Source organism: Microtus pennsylvanicus, chromosome 5 (assembly GCF_037038515.1).
Source record: "Microtus pennsylvanicus isolate mMicPen1 chromosome 5, mMicPen1.hap1, whole genome shotgun sequence".
In the NCBI taxonomy this organism is placed as follows: domain Eukaryota; kingdom Metazoa; phylum Chordata; class Mammalia; order Rodentia; family Cricetidae; genus Microtus; species Microtus pennsylvanicus.
Window position 1 is genome coordinate 113,497,144 of NC_134583.1, and position 22,528 is coordinate 113,519,671.

General features: G+C 40.7%; 1 protein-coding gene across 3 annotated transcripts in view; it reads left to right on the forward strand.

The window, feature by feature from the left end:
• The window catches only part of Fas (Fas cell surface death receptor), a 39,588-nt gene extending 18,344 nt beyond the window's left edge, over positions 1 to 21,244 (forward strand). Inside the window, exons 2-10 of one of the 3 annotated variants that reach the window (XM_075973868.1) lie at positions 1,301 to 1,436; positions 6,823 to 6,960; positions 8,803 to 8,911; positions 11,261 to 11,322; positions 11,472 to 11,534; positions 12,020 to 12,084; positions 17,103 to 17,127; positions 17,790 to 17,881; positions 20,812 to 21,244. In XM_075973868.1, coding sequence (XP_075829983.1) covers positions 1,301 to 1,436; positions 6,823 to 6,960; positions 8,803 to 8,911; positions 11,261 to 11,322; positions 11,472 to 11,534; positions 12,020 to 12,084; positions 17,103 to 17,127; positions 17,790 to 17,881; positions 20,812 to 20,889 — 768 coding nt within the window. In that variant the 3' untranslated portion in view covers positions 20,890 to 21,244. Of the gene's footprint in view, positions 1 to 1,300; positions 1,437 to 6,822; positions 6,961 to 8,802; positions 8,912 to 11,260; positions 11,323 to 11,471; positions 11,535 to 12,019; positions 12,085 to 17,102; positions 17,128 to 17,789; positions 18,964 to 20,811 lie in introns of those variants that run through there. The other 2 variants (XM_075973866.1, XM_075973867.1) reach the window with 2 other exon arrangements.
• Positions 21,245 to 22,528: the final 1,284 nt, after the last annotated feature.

The following is a 22,528-nucleotide window of genomic DNA, read 5'->3' on the forward strand; positions in this document are numbered from 1 at the left end:
TGGTGGGAAGCATGGCGTCACTCAGGCAGACCTGGTACTGGAGAAGAAACTGGAAGTTCTATATTGGGGAATGCAGGAAAAGAAAGCCATGGGTCCTCTCTGGGGTTTCTGAAGCCTCAAAGCCTACCTGCAGTGATACACTTTCTCCAAACAGGGCCAGACTTCCTAATCCTTTCAAGTACTATCACTCCCTGATGACTACGTCTTCAAATATATGAATCTTCAGGGTCATTCTTATTTAAACCACCTCAGAGGGATAAAATATACTTAGAAATCCTGAGAAAGGAATCATGCAGGTGTCACCTCTAAGTCACTTCAATACATATTTTTGCCTTTTTCCCCATAAGGAACTCCAACTCTATAGCTAGCATAAATAAATAAATAAATAAATAAATGAATGAATGAATGAATGAATGAATAAATAAATAAATGAATAAAAAGGAAATAACTTCACTTGGAATTGTGGATTTATGTCTTTAGGAGAAAACAATTAAAAATAGATTTAAAGATTCATTCTCTATAATGAAAAGATATATAAGTATATATTTCCTGAACAAGGTGAAGAGACCCATATGGATTTAATGGAAAGTTTATTGTGTCCTTGGTCAACAGTAAAACACTGATCAGATATTGGTCAGAACCTTGATTCTGTGTTGGGTAGCAAGAAGGAAGCATACACATGCTCTGAGTAAGAATCAAGTCTGATAGAAATGACCACTTTCATCTTCACAATTAATGTTCAAAGACAGAAAATACTAGTCTCATTAACATATAAGGAAATTAAGGCACAAAGTTAGTCACTATTGGTGGTGAAAACTAGGTTTCAAACTATGTTTGTTTTGAGCTTTTCCCTTTATTTTGTTGTTAGAACTTTATGTCGATAGTAACAACAGTAATACTGTCACTTTCAGGGAACATTTATTTTAAGTACCAGGCGTTGTGCTGAGAGCTTTAAACACATGGTTCCATTTAATTCTCACATCAGATCTGTGAGCTGGGATTTATTTCCACTGTTGAGATGAAGAACCTGAGACTGAGAGACAGTAAGGGATTTTCCCCGTTCTCCTCCCCCATCACCAGGCATGAAACAGTGGAGCCGGGCTTCCCTGTGTCTGTAGTGTGGGCTAGAAAAACCTGTGGTTGGACCTGCAGGGCCACAGGGTGCTCCTTCGCTGGCGATCATCAGCATGACCTCGCTTAGCCCATACACAGATCCAGTCACTTCGGGTGGGTGACACATATTCCTCACATCTCTTGGTTCTATTATCACTAAGATCCTTAGTATGTTTTTCTTTCACAGGTGCTTGCTGGATCACAAGAGGCTGATAGCATCTCTGAGGAATCGAAGTTGAGGAGGAATGTTAGTGAAACTGAGCCTAACTGCCCAGAAGGATTATACCGTGGGGGCCAATTTTGCTGTCAACCATGCCAGCCTGGTAGGTTACACGAAGCATCCAGGGAAGTGGGGTAAAGGGTTGGGATGTCCTACAGGTAAGAATGCGTTGGACAGTTAGTTATACAGTTATTGGCCATCCTATGGTGTATAGAATTACAAAGAAGAGCTAGGGGAAGACTATAAAATTATCCTCCAAACACAAATCTTGGGGTTTTCTTTTTTCTATTTTTATCTCACATGTCCAGGCTGCTTGTGGGGAAAAAAAACTGCAATTCACAAGTTGCATACATGTCTAAAATGAGAAGATTCATCTTTTTAGTTGTTTCGCAGGAGCTAAAAAGAGTCAACAGTGATGGTTAAAAGACTGTCCTCTCAAAGCTGACTAAATCTGGGGCTCCCTCAGCAAGGAATTTCCACCCTCAGCGGTATGACTCAGCCCCTCTCTTTAGTCTCTCACTAAAGCTCTCTATCCTGGCACTGAAGCCTGCAAAATACATTTGCATTTTGCAGCTGAATAGCCAGATGCGCTAGAAAAGCAATGGACAGCAACAAAAAAGTTTTTCAAAATTCAGTGTTTTGAAATGCAGGGCATTTTTAAACTAAAACTCTCTCAAGTACCAGCAAATGAGAGGCTAAGGAAAATGTAATTCTGTAAGCCCAGTTTTCCCTTTGGGGTTGACCACAGTTACTTTCAAATCAAGAATAAGACCCAATGGCATTTAGGATTGTTCTGCAGGTTTTAGGCAGTAGTCATAGACCTCCAAAAGGCTTTTGTGGGTTTCATCACTGGCCTCTCAGGCTTGCAGTACTAAAAGTACAAAGCAGGCCCAGGTCATGTACATACAGACTCCAACGGTCTCCATGGGGCACTTTCCTGTCCAGGTTTTCCTAAGAATAGCAAGACAGTTTCCCCTGTGACACAACCCACTTATACCTAAGTTTCTGCACAGCTCCTGTTTTCCAAATAGCAATTGGGAATCATGTATTTTTTTTTTAAGTTGCTAAAGACGATCAGTTTAGCCTATGAATTTGAAATCCATTTCTATAGTTTGAATTTTTGGATTATATGTTTAAAATTTAAAGTGCAAGCTAAAACAGAGGTGATGTGTTTTGCATGCTAAGCTCTCAAAAATGTCAGCTGTGTGCTTTTACTGTACTTTTGTCTTGTTTGTATTTTAAAAGGGAAATCTCATGCCTGCTGCAAACTTTTACGAAGGAAAAATATGATATGTGTTGAGAACCCCACAATGTCTTTACTCACTGACGCACAATGGATTATTTATTTAAAAATGCACTGAAAATTGAAAGTTTTGTGTGTGTGGCATTTTATCTTGATGGCCAACTCTGTAGGATTGTAAATTCCAGAGTAATCAAAGGCTGGAATAGTTTGTATCAATCAGAGCCTAAGGGCACCAACATCTCTGATCTATTTCCAATCTAATTCTTAGTTGTATGGGTTTCTTTTTAATTTAAGTTTTTTTTTTAAAAAAAAATCTTTTCTCATTTTACATACCAATCCCAGTTCCCACTCCCTCCTCTCTTCCCACTCTCCTCACCTACCTTCCATCCCACTTCTATCCACTCCTCAGAGAAGATAAGGCTTCTGATGGGGAGCCAACAAAGCCTAGCACATCACTTTGAGGCAGGACCAAGGCCCTCCCCACTATATCTCGGCTGAGCAAGGTATTCCTGCAAAGAAAATGGGCTCCAAAAAGCCAGTTCAAGGACCAGGGGAAATTCCTGGTCCCACTGCCAGTAGCCACACAGTCATACAACCATCACCCATCTTCAGAGGGCCTAGTTTGGTCCTATCCTGGTCCCCCACCCCCACCCCACAGCTGTCAGTCTGAAGTCAGTGAGCTTTCACTAGCTCAGATATGCTGCTTCTGTGGGTACCACCATCATGGTCTTGATCCCTTCGTTCACATTTTTGCTCATCCCTCTCTTCAACTGGACTTTGGGAACTCAGCCCAGTGCTTCGTACTGGATCTCTGCATCTGCTTCCATCAGTTCCTGGATGAAGGTTCTATGATGACAATTAAGATCGTCATCAATCTGATCACAGGAGAAGGCCAGTTCAGGCACCGTCTCCACTATTGCTTAGGATCTTAGCTGGGGTCGTCCTTGTGGATTCCTGGAAATTTTCCTAGTGCCAGGTTTCTTGCTAACTTCATAATTGCTCCCTCAATCAAGATATCTCTTTCCTTGCTATCCTTCTCTGTCCTTCCCCCTCTAGACTTTTTCCTATTTTCCTCATGTTTTCCTCCTCCCTTCCCTTCTCCTCCTCCCCTTCTACCCTCCTTTCTTCCCCTATCCCCATGATCCCAATTTTCTCAGGAGATCTTGTCTATTTCCCCTTTGCAGGAAGATCTACGTGTGTCTTTCTTAGGGTTCGCCTTGTTACCTAGCTTTTCTGGGGTCATGGACTATAGAATGGTTATCCTTTGCTTTATGTCTAATATCCACTTATGAGTGAGTACATACCATGTTTGTTTTTCAGGATCTGGGTTACCTCACTGAGAATTGGTTTTTTTTAGCTCCATCCATTTGCTTACAAATTTCAAAATGACATTGTTTTTTATTTCTTTTTTCTGCTGAGTAGTACTCCACTGTGTAAATGTACCAGGATTTTCTTTATTCATTCTTCAGCTGAGGGACATCTGAGTTGTTTCCAGGTGCTGGCTATTATGAATAATGCTGCTATGAACACGGTTCAGAAAATGCCCTTATGTTATGAGTGTGCATCCTTTGGGTATATGCCCAAGAGTGGTATTGGTGGGTCTTGAGGTAGGTTGATTCTCAATTTTCTGAGAAACTGGCATACTGATTTCCAAAGTGGCTGTACAAGTTTGCACTTCCACCAGCGATGAAGGAGTGTTCTCTTTACTCTGCATTCTCTTCAGCATAAACGATCTTTGGTGTTTTTGATCTTAGCCATTCTTAAAGGTGTAAGATGGTATCTCAGAGTCATTTTGATTAGCATTTCCCTGATGGTTAAGGATGTTGAGCAGTTCCTTAAGTGTCTTTTCGGCCATTTAAGATTCTACTGTTGAGAATTTTCTGTTTAAATCTATACCCCATTTTTTTTAGTTGGATTATTTGGTATTTTGATGTCTAGTTTCTTGAGTTATTTATATATTTTGGAGATTAGTCCTCTGTCTAATGTGGGGTTTGTGAAGATCTTTTCCTATTCAGTAGGATGCCATTTTGTCTTATATATTGTGTCCCTTGCCTTATAGAAGCTTCTCAGTTTCAGAAGGCCCCATTTACTTATTATTGTCCTCAGGCGTCTGTGCTACTAGTGATATACTTAGGAAGTGGTCTCCTGTGCCCACGTGTTCAAGGCTACTTCCTACTTTCTCTTTGATGAGATTCAGTATGGTTGAATTTATATTGTCTTTGATTTGGACTTGAGTTTTGTGCATGGGGATAGATGTGAATCTATTTTCATTCTTCTACATGTCAACATCCAGGTATGCCAGCACCATTTGTTGAAGATGTTTTCTTTTTTTCCTTAGTATAATTTCAGCTTCTTTGCCAAAAATAAGGTATTCTTTGGTGTGTAGATTAATATCAGGGTCTTCAATTCAATTCCATTGGTCCACCTCTCTGTTTTTATGCCAATACCAAACTATTTTCATTACTGTAGATTTATAATAGAGCTTGATGTCAGAAATGGTCATGTCTCTAGAAATTCCTTTATTGTACAGGACTTTTTTAGTTATTTTGGGTTTTTTGTTTTTCATATGAAGTTGAGAATTGTTCTGTCAAGGTCTGTGAAGAATTGTGTTGCGATTTTGATAGGGATTGCATTGAATATGTAGGTTGCTTTTGGTAAGGTTTCCATTTTTATTATGTTGATCCTACCTATCCAAGGACATAGGAGATCTTTCCATTTTCTGATATCTTCTTCAATTATTTTAATTCAAAGACTTAAAGTTCTTGTTGCACAGGTCTTTCACGTCTTTGGTTAATGTTACCCAAAGATATTTTATGTTATTTGTGGATATTGTAGAGGGTAATATTTCTTTGATTTCTTTTTCAGCCCCTTTATCAATTGTATATATAAGGGATACCAGTTTTTCTTTTCTTTTTTAGTTGATCTTGTATCCTGTCACATTACTGAAGGTTTTTTTTTATCAGCTGTATGAGTTCTCTCATAGATTTTAGGGTTACATATGTATATACTATTATATCATCTGCAAATAGTGAAAGTTTGACTTCTTCCTTTCTGATTTGTATCCCCTTCATCTCTTTTTGTTGTCTTATTGCTCTAGCTAGAACTCTGAATCCTATGTTGAATAGATATGGAGAGAGTGGACAGCCTTGCTTTATTCCAATTTTAGTGGAATCACTTTGAGTTTCTTTCCGTTTAATTTGATGTTGGCTGTTGGCTTGCTGCATATTGCGTCTATTGTGTTTTGATAAGTTAATTGTATCCCTGATCTCTCCAAGACCTTTTCATGAAGGGGTGTTGGATTTTTGTTGAATGCTTTTTCAGCATCTTAGGAGATGACTATATGTTTCTTTTCTTACATTGATAGATTTTCATATGGGGAACCACCCCTACATCTCTTGAATGAAGCCAGCTTGATCGTGGTGGATGATTTCTTTTTATGTGTTTTTGGATTCGGTTTGCTACACTTCCCTGTATATTTTGCAAAACTTTCCTCTTTATTCATTATCCACTGCCACTTGCTGCCACTTAGAATCTCTGCCTGAGAAGGTGAAGGTCCAGGAAGCTAATGTTTTGTCTTACTTTCTGCAGGACTTCCTTCAACTCCTAGAGATCCTTTAACACTCAATAGGCATTTAATATAAAAAACTTGGTATTTCCAGAAGGCAGTGTTCTGTAATGCTTGGTCATAGAAAGGCATGTGCATGGTTCTAATAGTAATGACAGAGAAATCTTCATGATTTACATGACAAAAACTTAGGCTTACAGACTCTAAGTGCTCTATCAAAGATTTGATGGCGATTTCTAGAAATTTCCAATGTTCCTTTGCTTAAACTGCATTGTTTATGATCAGGATTTATGAATTTGGGAAAATAAAATGTGAATAAGAACAAAATGGGTTTGTTTCATATTCTCAGAAGCCAAGGACAGCCACCTCCATTGTCTACCTAAACTTTCTTCTCTCCAGAAAAGAGCATTTGGTCTTTGATTGTTTCTTTCCCCGTGTTTCTGTTGCTAACTCTCTTACTTTTTATGGGAATATTTTTTTGCCTTTCATTTTTGGAAAGCTCTTAATGTGATTGTCTTCCCAATAGTGTTTTGTCTTTTCCTGTGTGTTTGCATATAATTAGCCTAACATATCATTCCCTGATTTTAAGATTTGTTATTGTCATCTTTGCATACTTCTCATGTTCTTACATGGAGACTGCCCCAGCTCCAAAAATTTAATATCTTTTTTTCTCCATGATAGGTGAATGGAAATATTTGGACTGTACAACCAGTGGTGGCAAACCAAGCTGCCGTCTCTGCAAAGAAGGGAAGGAATATATGGACAAAGAACATTATTCCGATAAATGCAGAAGATGTACATTCTGTGACGGAGAGCATGGTATGTATCTAAGAAAGCAATTGAAAATGTGTGGATCATGCAGAACCACACATGACACAGTTTGAGATCGAGACCTACACTAGTACCATACTAGCATACAGGAAGGAGCAGAATGAGGTTAGCTGGGTCGTGTGGAGTCAGATCCTAAGGTAGTAATCTCTTTTAAGGGTCTTCTCAGCAATTCTCCCAAATGGAGGCAAAGGACAAAATAACCCTATGAGTGGAGTTGTACCAGCTGCAATCAAAGCCACCTATAGAAGCTATTTTTCATATTTAAACTTGTCTTGTGATCCTTGTTCATTGTAAGAAGAGACTGGGTTTTCATTTCCAGGTCACCCAGACCCGAATAATCACACAGAAACTATATTAATCACAACACTGTTTGGCCAATAGCTCGGGTGTATTCCTAGCTAGCTTTTACACCTTAAATTAACACATTTCTATTAATCTCTGTATTTCCACTAGGCTGTGGCTTACCAGTAATATTCTGGCACCTTTCTCTTTAGTCAGCTGCATGGTATCTCCTTGACTTCACCTACTCTCTCTCTCTCTCTCTCTCTCTCTATATATATATATATATATATATATATATATATATATATATATATATTCGGATTTCCCTGGCTCTGCTAAGTCATTGGTCAAACAGCTTTCTTCATCAACCAATAAAAACAACACATATACAGAAGGGCATCCCATATCAGATCATGGCTGTAAAGAGAAACCCAAGATGTGGGAATAATGTCTCCTCATCTTTGGGGGTCTGGTCTACATCATTCTACTTGGGGACCTGAATTTTTGTAGCTATTTCAATCTATTTTCAAGACCAAGATGAAAACAAAACAAAGAAGCAATAGCAACAGCCACACTTTGGTTTGATATAAAGAAACCTCTTTGTATCGAGTTTTAAAGCTCTCTCTCTCTCTCTCTCTCTCTCTCTCTCTCTCTCTCATAAAGCTTTTACATCAGACTGTTAAAAAGTGATACCAAACTCTGATTGTACATTAGAGCTACTCAAGGAGCTATTCCAATACTAATGCATAGGTGTTAACTCCCAATTAAATCAGAATCTCCAAGTTGAGTCTGAACATGTGTCAGTTTAAGCCTAATTTAGGCTTATCATGTAGCATTCCAACATGCTAGACATGACAGTGATGATGATGATGGTTTCTAGGCCATGTACTTAAGGCTCAAGGTTCTCAATGAAAGGAACTGAGGGTCCATCTAAGCAATGATAGAGAGTGCCTGGTGTAACTAGAGACTGTACTTTCATTTCCCAGCTGTCCAATACCAAGTAAACACACAGAAACTTACATTAATTATAAACCGTTTGGTCAATGGCTCAGGCTTCTTACTAGCTAGCTCCTACAACTTAAATTAACCCATTTCTATTTATCTATGTATTGCCATGTGGCAGTGGCATTCTCTCATTTTCTACATGTCTTGTTTCCTTGGTGACTGACTGGCATCTCCCAGACTGCTTCTTTCTCTCTCTATCTCTGCTTGGATTTCCTGCCTGCCTCTATGCTGCCTGAGTATTGGCCAAATCAGTTTCTTTATTAACCAATGGTAATAAGACATATTCACAGCATACAGAGGGGAATCCCACCTCAGTCTGGCTTTCTGGGTTATCTGTCCACTAACAGCTCTACTTGATTGCTGGTCCTTTCCATCTGGTGCTGCCATTTTTTTTATTAGTAAACATTGTCATAAAGGTATGATAGTGTAACAGTTGATAATAAACAGTAGATCTAAAAAAATCCATGAAAATCCTGGCCATCATTTTCATAACTTATTTTGAACTAGCTGCTACAATGAATGCTTTATAAACGGTCTTTCTAGGTTTAGAAGTGGAAACAAACTGCACCCGGACCCGGAATACCAAATGCAAGTGCAAATCCAACTTCTATTGCAATGCTTCTGTCTGTGAACACTGTGATCCCTGCATCTCGTAAGTTTCAGTATTCAGTGCCTAAAACACTAGCTACAACTTGAGAGACGCTACCCTTCTAGAGAAGAACCATGCTGAGGGGGAGTTAGGAGCTGAGTTCTAGTCTTGAGTCTTTCATTTGCTCAGGTACCATCAATTAGCCCCAGACATCACTGAGAACTTTCCAGTCTCTGAACTTTACCAAAACCAGGTGACACTGCTGACTGCTTAGGTTGGTGATGGTTGTGGGAGACATGCCACTGCCATCAAGGTTTTGGTTCTCAGGGCAAAGAAAGTCAAAAGACCAATGCTTATTGTACATCAACACTCCTGATGGAGGCTAGGAAAGCCTGGAAAGGAACTGGATCACAAGGACAGTGCCTTGATACTAAAGGGTTTGCTTTTGATTCAAATCTAGCAAACCTGGTTGCACTGCTCACAAATTGGGTTAATTTGAGCAGATCACTTAATCCACCTGAACTTCAGTTCTCTCACTCATGGAATGCAAAGAATATTTAATTAGCTCCACCCACCTGCCACATTTCTCCAGAGATCATGCAAACCCATCTTTTGCATCTCATGGCACCCTTTGTGGTAGTGCACTTGCCCAGCAAGTGCAAGGTCTTGTGTCCAATTCTCAACACTGAAAGAAAAGTAGCTTTTGGTTTGTAAGATGCTGGTTTCTTAGAGAATGCTTAGGACTGCTATTTCCTTGTCATTCCATAAGCCTGCAACTCACCTTTGGAACCAATGGGCTTTCATCTAATAGGTTTGAGAAGCAGAGGCATGATGCTTCAAATCTTATTAGGAAAAACATTTGAGTTGCTACCTTTGCTCTCCTCTCTAGCTCCAAGTGTCTGAGAGTGGTGAAGGGCAAGTTGGGGATTGTGGGGAAGTAGTTAACTTGGCCAAGTAATAGCACAATGATACCCCTGTACACTTTTTAATTCTGATTCAGTTTTCTTCTCGATGGCACTCGTTGAGGTATAGTATAATTATCACTGTGCTGTTGGTGAACTTACGGGCTCCTGATCTCTCTGCACACCTGTGTAGGCCTCAGGAAGAAGTGGGCTGTGAACTCGGACTGTCAGAGTTTACTCATCTGAAGAAAAATCCCACAAGTGCCTTTTGACAGCCCTGATCACTCCCTGCTGGAGCCCTGGGCAGCACCCTATGCAGTGGCTCCCTTCAGGTCATTTTAATAAGACTTTGTAAAAAATTGCTCTTGATAAGTTATTTTTTAAATAGCTTATTTTAAGCTCTTGTATCTTTTTTTTAAATCTAGTCACTCTTTTTTTATATTTATTTTATTTATTTATTATGTATACAATATTCTGTCTGTGTGTATGCCTGCAGGCCAGAATAGGGCACCAGACCTCTTTACAGATGGTTGTGAGCCACCATGTGGTTGCCGGGAATTGAACACAGGACCTTTGAAAGAGCAGGCAAATGCTCTTAACCACTGAGCCATCTCTCCAGCCCCCAAGCTCTTGTATCTTAAGAATTCAATTTATTGCCAATTTTAAGTTTATTTTTGTCTATTCTATTCTTTTGCATATCAGTTTTTTATTACCTTTTAAAACTCTTGATATCATATTTATTTTTCAAATATGTGACACAAGGATATGCATGTGATTGCAATGGTGGGGAGACTAGAAGATGCTGTCAGATGCCCCAGAGCTGGAGCTAGAGGTGCCTGTGAGCTGCTTGGTGTGGGTTCTGGGAACTGCTCTCTGATCTCCTCCACAAGCAACAAGCACTCTTAACCACTGAGCCATTTCTCTCACTCCTATATCTTAAAGTAGATTTAACATCGTTCAACCAAACACTCGATCACAGTTTTTAGCTTGTGCCATCTTTTGATGGTGATCTAGAAATGTCTGAAAGGAAACAAGTGCCGGAGAAGAACAGGCAAATAAAAAGAACCCTAATGTGTAATGTGCATTGAAAGACAGGAAGGAATCTACGCAGGCCTTCTAAGCTTCTTCTGCCTTTTCCCCCTAGGTGTGAGCATGGAATCCTAATGTGTAATGTGCATTGAAAGACAGGAAGGAGTCTACGCAGGCCTTCTAAGCTTCTTCTGCCTTTCCCCCTAGGTGTGAACATGGAACCCTAATGTGTAATGTGCATTGAAAGACAGGAAGGAGTCTACGCAGGCCTTCTAAGCTTCTTCTGCCTTTCCCCTAGGTGTGAACATGGAATCCTAATGTGTAATGTGCATTGAAAGACAGGAAGGAGTCTACGCAGGCCTTCTAAGCTTCTTCTGCCTTTCCCCTAGGTGTGAACATGGAATCCTAATGTGTAATGTGCATTGAAAGACAGGAAGGAATCTACGCAGGCCTTCTAAGCTTCTTCTGCCTTTCCCCCTAGGTGTGAACATGGGATCCTTGAGAGGTGCACATCGACCAGCAACACCAAATGCAAGCAAGAAAGTAATCATTTGCTTATTTTTTTTTTAACATCCCTATCATCATGTCAGAACAAAAGCTTATTGGTTTGTTATTGAGTGAGAGAACAGAGCTTCACTTTATCTTAAAAGCTGCTTAATTTCGTATCAAATGTCCAATATTCCCAACCACAGGTTCCAGACATTATTTAATATGGCTGCCCATCATCATCATCCTCGTTTTGGCAATATTGCTTGGTATGTCCTCTCTTTGTTCACACCGTAGATTGAAATGACATGGGAAGTAGCCGCTGTGCCCACTGAGAAGGCACAGGAAAGCCAGGGAGAGAGTGACAATGACACCTGGTCAACTGACCTTCTCTGGGGCTGTCCTCCCCTAATAAACTATTTACTTTAATGTCTATTTGATTTTTATGTTTATGTTTTGATTACTCTTTCTTATTTTGTGCCTTTAACTTAAAATCTACAACAACACACTTTGTCCAAAAATTACTTCAGAATGTCAGAGGTTAAGGGAAAGCTGGGTCTCATTATTGTTAGTCTAGAAAATCACCTTGAAGCCTAGTGACGGGAAGATACACCAGCTTTCAGGGACTCAGAATCTTCTAATTTTTCCTCCTTTGGTGGAACGTGAAGCTGTCTCCTCAACTCACTTCTTTCAGTGTGAGGATTTCCTATCAGAATGGCATCTGATTCTCACAGTGGTCTCTTTGATCTTTCAGTGCTTTTATATAAAAAGTATTGGAGAAAATGTCATCGGGACCCTGAATCTGGGACTGCAAATTCTGTGAGTATGCAAAGTTGCATTGGCTTTCTTGAAAAACAAACAAACAAACAAACAAAAATTAGTGCTTTCTTTAAAACATATATGTGTTTGTTCATGCACAGTTAGAGCAACCATAATAACAACTTAACACGACAGCAGTGAACTTATTAGTAAGTTTTTGTGGGGTGCTACATAAAAGCATCTAACTCTATAGACAATTGAGTCAAGATGGGGCCTGTTCTGACCTATCCACTTCTTTCTCAAAGAGACCATGTGCACTATCTGTTAGGCAGCACAAGAAAGCATAATTGGAAAGAAACATAGAACTTGGAGTTAAAGACTCTTTTACCAGAGTTTTCCAAGGGAAAAAGTTGGCTTGGGACTCCTAGTGATCCCAAGGGACACTCAAAGCCACAAGAAGATTTTTTCACCCTGTATTTACATGTTGCCTTCAGCATTTACAGTGGATGTTTGTTGGGGCTGCTGGCAGTCTACTGGTACTGCCAGGGACCAGTGTTAGGCTGAGTCATCCCAGCACTCATGAACACAAACATCTGGGTGAGGGACATGATTAAGGAGCCCACTTCAAGATTAAAGTTAGCTTGTAAAAAATCTGATTACGCGGGAAGGCCAAGGCGTAGCATCGGTTGGATTGTTTCTTTAAAGGCAGGTTAAGCTAAAGCAGCAAGGAAACAGGCTGAATAGATAGTTTTAAACAGTCTCAAAGCATATGACGAAGCTGGTTGAAAAAAGTTGAATTTCTGAAGGCAAGCTCACAAGAGGTGTTTCCAGAATCAAATAAACCCTTCCAAGGCTTTACACAAATGCTATAAGGAGCAATAAAGGAGCTTGGAAGCCTGCCAGTGAGAGCTGGAAAAGGGATGTGCAAAGCACTATGTTTCACCTTGCTATTTTCCCTCCAGAAATGCTATAGTCAAAGTGCGGTGTAGTAATATGGGGCGCGGCTGGGCTGTGTCCCCAAAACCCCAGCCGCCTGCCCGGCTCGGCTAGCTTATGCCCCGAAATAATTACACAGACACTGTATTCTTTTAAACACTGCTTGACCCATCTCTATCTAGCCTCTTCTAGGCTAACTCTCGCACCTGGACTAGCCCATTTCTTATCATCTGTGTAGCACCGGTCTTACCGGGAAGATTCTAGCCTAAGTCCATCTTGGGTCGGAGCTTCAGAGCTTCATCGCGTGTGTCTGCCCAGGAGCCGGGAGCATGGCGGACGTCTGCTCCCGAGAAGAGCGCTGTGGAGTCTGACCTCACTTCCTCTTCCTCCCGGCATTCTGTTCTGTTTACTCCACCCACCTAAGGGTGGGCCTATCCAATGGGCCTAGCAGTTTCTTTATTGCTTAACCAAGGAAATCAACAGATTGATATATGACACTCCCCCATCACTTCCCCTTTTTCTGTTTAAACAAAAAAGAAAGGCTTTAACTTCAACCTAGCAAAATTACATATAACAAAACAGTTATCAAGTAAAGTTACAATAATCTTTATCATAACTAAGGAAAACTATAACCATAACTAACTATTCTTAACTCCATCAAAGACTCCAGAAAGATACAATAAGCAAACAAGAAAAAAGCAACTTTTAAAACTCTAGAAATGACAGAGACATCTCGCTGCCTGTACAGTCACCCAAAGTTCCTCTGTACCGTTGGGGCATCCATCTTCAGCCTTAAGGCCTATGGTATCCAGCAGACATTTCCATAAAGCAGGAAAATTCAAAGTCAGTTCAGTCACTATCTGTTGTGTCCTGCAGAATGTCTTGCAGACTCTTTCATGAATCAGGAACCCCGAAAGATCATCTCACCTTAGGCAAGTTCAGTAGTCCTCTCTCTGGGGGTTCTCTGTGTCCAGTTTATGCAATAGTCCAGGCAAGAGCAGTTTCTTGCCCAAATGGCTATCAAACTCCATAACGAGCCTCTTCGATGCCCATCTTCCTCTTGAAGTAGATTGGTGCTGCCAGGAGCAGAGTGTCTCATTGTCATGAAAAGTCCTAAGTTATTAAAACATTTAAAATGCCATATTCTATAATCTTTGAAAGATATGAAGAATGCCTATCTAAGATATATCTATGCACATCTAGAAAATCTTAACTAACATGACTACAGACTGATGATTTTCTATTAACAAGCTATATATATTACATTTTAAGTGAACTACACAATCACAATATCTTAATCAATAGCAGAAATATGCATATACATATAACAAAGTTGACCTTAAAATCCATACCAATGCAAATTATTCATACCTATATCATTTCCCCCTTTAAATGTAAAAGAACGTTTATAAACCATTTTTGGGAACATGGGCGCAGTTTTTTCTCTCCAAACTGCTTCCTGCTGAATGGGGGCGTCGTTAATTAGGTCTTTCATGGTATAACCTGTGTGCTAGTTTCATCTCAGTTGGCAGTTGAGCAAAGCAATTTTCTGAAGATGTTCACAGCAACCCTTCAGGAGGACGTGGTCCATCATACCAAATTGGAATTGAAGAAATGAACAGGGTCTCATCCTCTGTGAAAACAAAAGAAGACTCTCTCCAAAGCATCATATCCTTAGACCCAAATTCTGAAATCATACCCTCATGATATCCATTCTGGTTCCACTTGGCAGCCCATATAATGAAATGTCTGTCTGTACTTAGCTCCTTCACAGTCAAAAATTTTAAAGAAAACACAATGTACATAATCCAGACTCTCTGTGAATTTTCCATCTTTACGCGGCTTATTTTTATTTATATCTATAACTATCTGTACTCTGTCTCTTTAAAGACTTTACTTTTACTTTTTTCTTTTTAAACCATTAACTTTATTCTCTATATTCTTTTTCTTCTCTCTCCCAAGCCAACGTACATTCATCCAACAGTGTGACTCGTTTAGCAGTCTGAATCTGTCCTATTGTGAATCTGCAATTTTTTACTATCCAGGAGCACTTTTGATTTGCGCCTTTAAATCACTAGGTGCTTAAGAATCTAAGCTGTGACATTCCTAGGTTAACTTTTTGCTTTTTGAGCGTATATCTGTAGACCAGGCTGTCTTTGAACTCTCGGAGATCCGCCTGTCTCTGCCTCCCAGGCATTGGGATTAAAGGCGTACACTACTTCACCTTGAACTCACAGAGATCTGTCTCCCTCTGCCTCCCAAGTGTTGGGATTAAAGGTGTGTACACACAACAACTCTCTTCCTTTTTTTTGTTTTTTGCTTTAAGAACTTCAACTTTCAGCTTGCATATATTTTTAACACACTTTAAACCATTCAGAAGTTTTCTCTGTCTTTGAATCTCTCTTTACTGTATATCTCTCTTTTTCTGACCACGTGAGTCTTTAATTTGCCAAGCAATCTCAGTAGGACTAAAGGCGTGGCTTTGCCAGCTAGATCCAGTCCATTCCTTAGCTTTCCAGCCTCATGGCTGGTATACAGGCTGCAGCCATGTTTATAGCCACACCTGACGTTTCAAGGTCCCTGCCAGCCAGCGAGCTACAACAGACAACACTCAAGTCCTCTCTTGGTAGCCGGCCCTCCTGCCTCAAACAGTCAGAGTTTGCCCTGGCAGGATGGCCCAGAAAGCCGGCATTTTTAAACGCGCACCTTTTTTCCTGCTACGCCTGAAAACCGAAAAGCATGCGTTCAGCTTTTCGTCAACGCCGTTTAAGTGTTTCGTGGCAGGACCTCTTAATGAGCTGCAGGGTTTTGCAGCTGAAGCTGAGTCAGGAAGCCTCTTGGGGCTACCAGGTAGGAGCGGCACTCAGCACTTTAATTCTGAGACTGAGCGTGCAGCACAGAAATTCTTTTCATCCAAGTAACATCCAAATCTGACAGGCAGAGCACTGCACAGTCTAAAAACACGTCTCTGTATGGCGGCAGGAATCCGCCATGCTCTTCCGCCTGCCTAAGCCTGATTCTGCCTTCTGCCCAGGAGCAGGCGGGAAGCTCTGAATCATCGCACCGTCTCAGAGCACTCTCCTTCCGATCCCAAGCGGGAACACAAACATAAAGCCAGAGTTTGCACTGGCGGCACAGCCCCAGGAAGCCACGCTTTGAAATGACACAGCGTTTTTTCTGCTGCTGTTGCCGAATCAGGAAATCTCTCTACATCACGCCACCAACAAACAGCAAAAATCTGTGTTAAACTCTCTCTCCATTATTTTTAAGCCTTCTCAAGTTTTTTGTGGACTCAGTTAGCCACACGTCTGGGCGTCATTTGTAGTAATATGGGGCGCGGCTGGGCTGTGTCCCCAAAACCCCAGCCGCCTGCCCGGCTCGGCTAGCTTATGCCCCGAAATAATTACACAGACACTGTATTCTTTTAAACACTGCTTGACCCATCTCTATCTAGCCTCTTCTCGGCTAACTCTCGCACCTGGACTAGCCCATTTCTTATCATCTGTGTAGCACCGGTCTTACCGGGAAGATTCTAGCCTAAGTCCATCTTGGGTCGGAGCTTCAGAGCTTCATCGCGTGTGTCTGCCCAGGAGCCGGGAGCATGGCGGACGTCTGCTCCCGAGAAGAGCGCTGTGGAGTCTGACCTCACTTCCTCTTCCTCCCGGCATTCTGTTCTGTTTACTCCACCCACCTAAGGGTGGGCCTATCCAATGGGCCTAGCAGTTTCTTTATTGCTTAACCAAGGAAATCAACAGATTGATATATGACACTCCCCCATCAGTGCGGGACTCAGATTCCAAACTCCAGCCAAGGTTTTGCTTTTAAAGTCCACTTAATGGCCACAGTATGGCTCTCTTTAGCTAGCCATGGCGCTAATGCTAGATAGAATCTACCACAGGAGGATGGAACCTTATAGGATCAAAATTGAATGATTGAAAGAACTCATCTTACCCAAACAGTCTAATTTTCTATATATATGTACATATACATGTGTATATTATATATATACCAGACAATTGTATTATATTTCCTTCTGAATTTAGAAAGAATTGAATGACATTTAAGTATGAATCTCTCTCTCTCTCTCTCTCTCTCTCTCTCTCTCTCTCTCTCTCTCTCTCTCTCTGTTTTAATCCTTCCAGGAAGACATGCCAATGAATCTTCCAGGTAAGTCCTTCTATTACTTTATTTCACAGAAGTGGCTTTGTCAGAATCAGCCTAAACTGGAACAGACTCTAAGATTTTAGAGGGAAATAGTCTTTAAATTTCAGAGACATTGTAGGCTTTCCTGATATTTGAACTGTCAGTTCTATAAAGAGTTTAAATTTATAACAGCCTTAATTAAAAATAAACCAGGTAGTGATAAGACTTCATATTATGAAAGGTTTAAGAACAATATCTTCCCAATCAGCTCTATCACAAAACTCCCTGTAAACTGATGTCCAGGTCAAATGGAGCCATAGAAAGTTAGCACATTCTCCCCTCTACAACAACATGTCCAATTCTATATGTTCCTATCCTTTGACATCTGACTCAGGGATAGGAAGAACTGACCCTTTAGGTTTGTGGGTCTGTTTATCACGTCTCTAGGGGGCATTAGACATGATTCCTTTTTTAAAACTTCTGCTTTCATGACTGAGATAAGAAGATGTAACGATAGCATGTATGCCCAGCTCAGAGATTAAACTACAGAAGCTGCAGCGAGCAGTTCTCTTTGTATCTATAGGACTCACCTGTACTCCAAATTTTGAGAGGAGACATAAACATGGTTTCAGTAAAGGAAATCCCTCATAGAAATACATTTTCAGAGAGTATTTTCTGTTTTTCAGACGTTGACTTGCGTAAATACATCCTGCATATTGCTGAAGAAATGTCTTTAGATCAAGTTAAGACATTTGTCCGGAAGAATGGGATGTCTGAGGTAATGATAGACGAGATCAAGAACGACAATCTCCAACACACAGCTGAGCAGAAAATCCAGTTGCTTCAGGGGTGGTATCAAGCTCATGGGAGGAAGGATGCATATTGCACTTTAATTAAAGGCCTCAGAAGAATGAAATGCTATGCTCTTGCAGATAGAATTCAGGCCATAATCCAGGCGGACATTGAAAATGCAACTGCAGACACCAGAAATGAAAATGAATGAAAGACAAAGACTCAAGTGAAAGCTACCTCAGTTCCAAAGAGAGAGAGAGAGAGAGAGAGAGAGAGAGAGAGAGAGAGAGAGAGAGAGAGAGAGAGAGAGAGAGAGAGAGAGAATCTTTTAAATCAGCACTGTGGCACTGTGGCTGGTGTCTGAGTCAGGAGCATTGCTGTGAATTCAAGGCCAGACAGTGCAACATAGTGATCTCTGAACTAGCCTTGTCTCAAAAATAACAAAAGAAAAAAACAAAGCAAAGAAGAACATTTTAAGTAATGGAAATCTATAAATGTTGTTTGGCTTTTTGTTGAGAATATTTTCTATTTCCTTAGATTTGTAGAGACAATATATTTATAAAATGTGAAGATTTCATGATTCTGTTTTGAGTAATGTTGAAATGCATGTGGAGGATGGGCAGGAACAAGAGCCGCCGCCATAGTGATTTATGTACCCACACAGAAGTCTACACAGAAGCATATAAACTTAATATCATGCTCTGGCCTTGAGTGTGGATAGTGTGTGCTGGCCTGTGACGGACCATTCTGCTCCATGGCCATAAAAGGCAGGAGGTTGGCTATAAAGTCACACACACTGTAAAGGTTGATTTGTCCCAACCCAACTCCAGGATAATCGTAGAGATTTTACCATATACAGAGACTTGGCTAGCCAGCCTTAGAACATACACATGCAAAGCTAGCATGTATATTTAAATGTAGAATTAAATATAAGGTTCTGTTGCAAAAATGTTTTTTGTGTGTGTGCAGACCATTGGTGTTTGTGAAGTAATATTTCTGATTTAAATTTGTGTGGAAAATGTAGAATAAATCTGAATGATTGAATATATTATATTTATATATCACTTTGTTTCTCGGGTGTCAAAGTGCTTTTTTTTTTAATAGGAGTGTATTACTCCAGCCTCACTACCTCTCAGTTTTCTCCTTGTTCAACTTGATACAAACATATCCACTCCTAAACTTGAAAACTTTCCTAAAGAAATAATGCCCCCCCCCCAAAAAAAACAGAACTGCCTTGGAAATTCTAATCTGATTCAGGAGAGCTACATTACTTTTCTAGGGGTAGGTTAAGGCATGGACTCATGCCTACACCACCAGTGGTGGGGACAAAAATGAAAGCCCACTTGATTGCCTTTTGGCAATTCCTGGTGTGTTCTCTTTGCCTGCAAATGACAGTAGATGCTCAGCAAAGCTGAGATGCCCACAAGGCTCTAGGAATTGCTTCTGTTATTCTCTTCAGGTTCTGAGACAAACCATTTTCTACATCTACTGCTATGCTGGTATCTTTGCATTTAAACCTCTATGAAAGTTGTATTAAATGTGAATTGGAATCTGCAGTGTCTCTTATGTTCGCGTACTGTGAACTGAGGAGACTCATAAACGGAAACACACACACTTGCAGTTACCTAGTGATCTTCCACTAACGAACGATTCTTTTCCTCTATGTATGGAAATATATGATAAAGGAGATAATTTTCTTTAATTAAAGTATCATTTTGGCATTTCTAATTCTCTGTTGTCTTGCTCGTTGTCTTATTTTTCCTTCGCTCTAGTAACCACTTAAATGTTACCTGTTCAATAAATCGTTAAACCTTTTGTTAACTTCTGAAGAGCAAATTCCTCTTGTATATCCTCTTAATAGTTAAAAGATTCATTCCATGGCTGCTGCCACCAAGAATACTCCTAAATAGAACACAACCATTTGCTAAATATAATTATACAGGGGCACTCAAATACTGGTAAAAAAAAAATACAAACATTAAGGGGTGAGTTTCTGTGTGTGTGTGTTCAGTGAGTTGAAAGGAGCAGATTCAAATACTATACTATAGCGACTTGATGACCACTAGGTCTCCTCTCTCTCCCTCCCTCCCTCACCTTCCCTCCCTCTCTTTCATCCCAAGAAGCCCTTAAAATTTATTTATCCCTTATTTTTTGCATTTTTGAGAATATCATCTGAGCACAGAAATTCATGAGACAATAGCTTCCACATTAAAATCAAATTTAGCAGAAGCTATTTAGCAGAGTCACATAACGTAAGGTGACTACGGCTCGGCTCATACCTTACAACCAAACAACCAAAGGAGGCTTTGAGGGTCTCCCATATGTGGAGGTGCCCCTTTCTCCCCCTTTTCGGTCAGTGTGTGAAAAAGTGATCCTCTTCCTATCATTGACTTCTCTTTCATGTCTTTAATCTTTTTTAATTACAATAATATTTTTATTTAACCCAATATTTCCAAGAATTGACCTTTTAGGATGCAGACAGCATTAAAACTTTCATTTAGAACTGGAAGAACAGCTTTGCACAACGGGGGGCATGAATTCAGTCCCTAGCAACACAGTTAAACAAAGCAACAGTCCCTTTAAAAATAAAAAAAAAAAACATTACTAACAAAGCACTATTGATAAGACAGCTTACATTCCCCCAGAAAGTCTTAGAACGTATGCTTATTTTCACCTGTAAACACATCTCATTTTAGTTTCTCACATTCCATAGATCAGGTAGGTACAGGAGAACAGTAGCTACAGCAGAAGGTAATGTCTACCTTTCTCTTATTGAAGGGTCCAAGAATAAAATGTGCACATTCCAGAAATAAGGAAATATAAAATTATAAGCCTAGGAGAATGAGAAGAGACTGTCGACAGCTTTCTCAACAGCTTAAGGATTAACTGTTAACAGTGGGTTACTCTGCTTTCCAGCCCAGAGCTCTTTTTGCAAGACTGAAGCTGCCCTCTGCAAACTTTGGGTCATTCTGCAAACTGAGGATCTGCTTTTAGATACTGCACCCCCGTTCCTGGCCACTCATGACCAGAAATTGATGTGAGCTGAATTAACTTTTAAATGGTGGGATGTACGTGACTTTTGATTCGTTGGTTGTATATTGTTCCATACCCTTCCCTGCTATGCAAAACTGGCTGTGTTAGGAAAGATGCAGAGCCTTGGTAAACACTACCAAGGAATGCCAGGGGAAAACAATGGGTTAAATACAAATACTAGTTTAACTGAAAAACTCTGTTAATGGAAATTGCAAAGAAGGGCAATTTGTGTCTGAGTTTTACCTTGAGATTGTAAAAATTCTTTTGTTATTACCTAATGCTTGGTATAAAAGAGGAGGTCAAAAACCAGCCTTTGCCACAGCCTTACAAATCCATCTCTGGCTGTGGTCTCAGCTAGCTGATAAGCCTTTTGTGCTCCATGAAGTTTTTTTTTTCTTCCTGGAATAAAGTTTGCTTCTGGTTTATTAGACCTTGATGGTCTGTCCCCATCTTTGAGCAACCTCCGTGGATCCAACAGTTATAGAGCCCTAGAATAACGGCAACTCTATGGCCAATTATCACTACTAGCCGAAGTCTGGATTTCCTGGGTGTGTCGTGCTAGACAGCTTTCCTGTCAGGGAGTTGGAAGCGCAGCATCTCCCATCTGTGAGTTAGTTTTGGGGAAGTGTTTTGCTTCCAACCATTGTAGGTATTCTTTTACCTAACATCTCTGGCTCTTGGAGCCTGACTGTCTCAGGCTCGGGGGCCGTCTGAGTAGATTGCAACCCATCCTGAGCAGCCTTCTTCCCTCGAGGACTCCATCCATTCTCTACAGTCCAGTGTGACAACCTCCTGAACGCCAATGTCTCCTTGCTAGCTTGGTAGATGACAACTTTTCTTGAGGAATCTGACCGCTGTGGTCTCAGATCGCCTTTAGGAAGAAAGATTGAGTGGCGTCGGGATTGGCCTCCATTTCTCCCAGAGAGATGACAGTGTGGGCTGCCCTATCCAGCCTCGTAGTTGGAAGCAGGAGAAAGGCAAGCTCAGTACAGTTGCCGAGTCAGCAATGAAACACCCACTCTACAAGGTAAAATTAGCTGTGAGAACCTCCTGTGCCTACTTTGATGAGTTTGAATTTGAACCAAGAACTTTGAGTCCCTTTGAAAAGGCTTTTGTTCATAAGGATGTGACACTTTCCCCTTGGGCGTCACCCAGAGGCTGCAGGAACGACTGTTCCCACACCAGTAATCACGGCTGTGCTCTGGACTTCATGTGGCTTCTTGGTCCAAAGTCACCTTGTTTGAATGAGCCACATCTTGTTTGCGGTAGACATTCTGAGCAGGAATATCACCCAAATGTTCTTTACGGACCTCAGAAAAAGACTATCTGCAAAAGGTCAGAGACCCTGTGGGTGTTGCATACTTAAACATCCTTAGCAACCCCACAGAGTCCGCTGGTGTCTGGTTTGGTCAGGCACCATGTAGTACTGAACTGCCGATTTCTGTACTGTGATGTGGATAAGGCATACAAGGCAGCATTGTTTACAACTGCTTTCCATGCTCAGCTCTGAATGTAAATTTACCTGGATCAGAATTTTACGCCAGGGGCTGGGATGCAGCTCAGTGGTAGACCACTTTCTGGGCATTCTAAGACCCTAGGA